At 37.1% G+C, this 2,503-nt stretch overlaps 1 protein-coding gene across 1 annotated transcript in view; it reads right to left on the reverse strand.

Annotated features, from left to right (window-relative positions):
* Positions 1 to 2,230, reverse strand: part of LOC104951364 (hydrocephalus-inducing protein-like) — a 21,521-nt gene extending 19,291 nt beyond the window's left edge. Inside the window, exons 1-2 of the mRNA XM_010778006.1 lie at positions 2,066 to 2,230; positions 801 to 1,010 (exon numbers count right to left, since the gene is read on the reverse strand). Coding sequence (XP_010776308.1) covers positions 801 to 1,010; positions 2,066 to 2,224 — 369 coding nt within the window. The 5' untranslated portion in view covers positions 2,225 to 2,230. The remainder of the gene's footprint in view (positions 1 to 800; positions 1,011 to 2,065) is intronic.
* Between the last annotated feature and the right edge of the window lie 273 nt (positions 2,231 to 2,503).

Below are 2,503 nucleotides of genomic sequence, written 5' to 3' on the forward strand. Positions count from 1 at the left end.
AATTGTTTTATTATTTTGTTTGTTGTGTTGTTATACTAATTTTTTCATCGATTCAATATTTACTATTATTTGTTTATTTTTTATTACGATTTTTTTCTATTTTTGTTTTTTTTCCACATTGTATTAAAAGGTTTTTATCGTCTAGTTTTTGTTTAGTTTAGGAAGCTTAGTTTTTAGGACATCCGTCAAGAATCCAAATCGTCCGCGCCATATTATAATGTCAATAATTTGTCTACCGTATACCATATAAATTTTCATATATAAATGGCCGTTGTATTTCCCGTGTATAACGTGTTTATTCAAACTGACCATAAATTGTCGTACGTTCTAATGTGTTAGATGTTTTATGTATCTATCCGTATGGAACATTGTCATATTTGTTCCCAAATCGTCGGGTCACATAATCTTAATGTGTACATATAATTACCGTTTATATACTTATATCTAACTAAATCACCGGTCCATATTTACATGGTTCGGTTGGGGATCGTAATTCACCCGGGTATAGGCGGTTTAGTTTGATCACAACACTCTCCCTTCAATAAGTTTGCGGGTGAGGTTGTTTCATCGAGTAATTGTAGTCTTAAACTGTGTTTCTTCACAACCTATCCCCTGTGTGCCTTGGCATTTCAGATGCAACACTAAGCTGTCTGTGGCTCTTTCCTGCTGTAACGCTGCAAATTTCCCCTCTGTGGGACTAATAAAGGTATTCTGATTCTGATTCTGATTGTTGGAGCTGGTTAGGATAAAGAACTGAGAATAAATAGTCTAGATAATGGAGAACTGTGCAGGATACATACCTGCAGACCAAAATCAATATGTGTAGAGTCAAGGCTGTAGCTGATCACCGAAGCTTCTCCCCTGAGTTTCACTTCATACGTTGGCCCATCCTCCACATGGCAGCGTGCCACCACCTCTCTGCTGACATTTTCGTGGCCGTAAAAAGAGAAAACGACCTGCTGCTGTTCCCCAGGTTGCAGATGACCGTATATCGGCAAGATATCGAACACCTACAGACACAAAGACGTAAAAAAGTGGAACTTACGAGATAAAAGATTCTGCCAATAGTGACCCTCCCCGAAAAGGGAAAGTTTTTTTTTTTGGGACTTGATCCTATACACTCTATTGTCATGAGTTACGAGAGGAAGAGGTCTGTTTTCTGATTTTTGAATGTGTTAAAACATAAGCTGTGTTTTGGTGCTGGACTATGTCTTGGCCTGGTTCAGTCACTTTTAGCAGGCATGTTATAAATGAGGAAAATATCATGATGACCTCTTTAGACTTAGATGAAATTCTCGACATTGTATTATATCAAAGTATAACGAGAGTAGAAAGATATTCTGCAAGGTGACAACAGAAGGAGAAATCTCCACATGGAGGTTTTTAATGCAAGATGTGCCAGTGGTAGAATACGATTTTTAACTAGTTAAAGTAACAATACAAACATTTTAAAATACTCTGTTACAAGTAATAATCATGCATTCAAAAATATTGCTTGAGTACAATTTAAATTGGCTTCAAAATATACCTAAAGTCCCAAGTATAGAAATTCTTGTTATGCATAATGGCCCATTTCAGAATAGATTAGTCAATTATGGTTACTGATGCATTAATGCGTGTCAAATAGGGTTAAATGCAAGGCACGCATTAATGACTTGATATACTGCTGCTAGATATTTATGATTACTGTATATTTGTCAATGTTTATTTATATTTGATGTTTTACTTTGTATTAGCTGAAGATCTGAATCTGTAAAGAAACTAAAGCTGTTTAAGAAATGTAGTGAAGTAAATATTATGATATTGGCTTCGGAAATGTAGAGAAGTAGTAGTATGAAGTAGCATAACAAAAAAAGACTCAGGTAAAGTACCTCAACATTTTACTTAATTACAATATTTGAGTAAATGTACCTAATTACATTACACCACTGGTATTTACATGTTTTCTTCCTCGACAGAGACGAGTATAGAGAAAGGGAATGACTAGCCACCGGCTCTGACCATCCCCTGACAACTGAAAATCTCAGGAGAACCATTATTTGTTTACACATGAGCATTTGCCTACCTCTTCCACGCCCACAGGGCGCTGTTTGCAGCTCTCTTCATCTGCAGCAGGCCTGTGGCTGAGGGGAACTGAAGAGGCACGAGAACGCGTCCTAGAGGAACTCCTCCCTTCTCCAGTCGGATTTTCTGGATTGCTCTGCTCCTTCTCTTTCTCCACCATCTCTGTGTCCCTGTGAAGGCAAAATAATAATAAAACATCCATGAAGTATACCTGAGTTTGTATTTTCCCCACAACGACACCTAGGCTGCGTAAACAGACTTCCAATGGATAACAAACAGGGCAAACTAATTATAAGAGGCAATACAAATATATGAAACTGTCTTCAAGAGAATTGAAAGCCTCAAGAATACTATGAGGTAGTAGAGTAACACATACGCAACCAACACCAAATGACATAAGCATATATTGTTTATATGTGCACAATTGCCTCGCTCTATG

The sequence above is a fragment of the Notothenia coriiceps genome, unplaced genomic scaffold, assembly GCF_000735185.1.
Source record: "Notothenia coriiceps isolate Sejong01 unplaced genomic scaffold, NC01 NC01_scaffold00000339, whole genome shotgun sequence".
Lineage (NCBI taxonomy): Eukaryota > Metazoa > Chordata > Actinopteri > Perciformes > Nototheniidae > Notothenia > Notothenia coriiceps.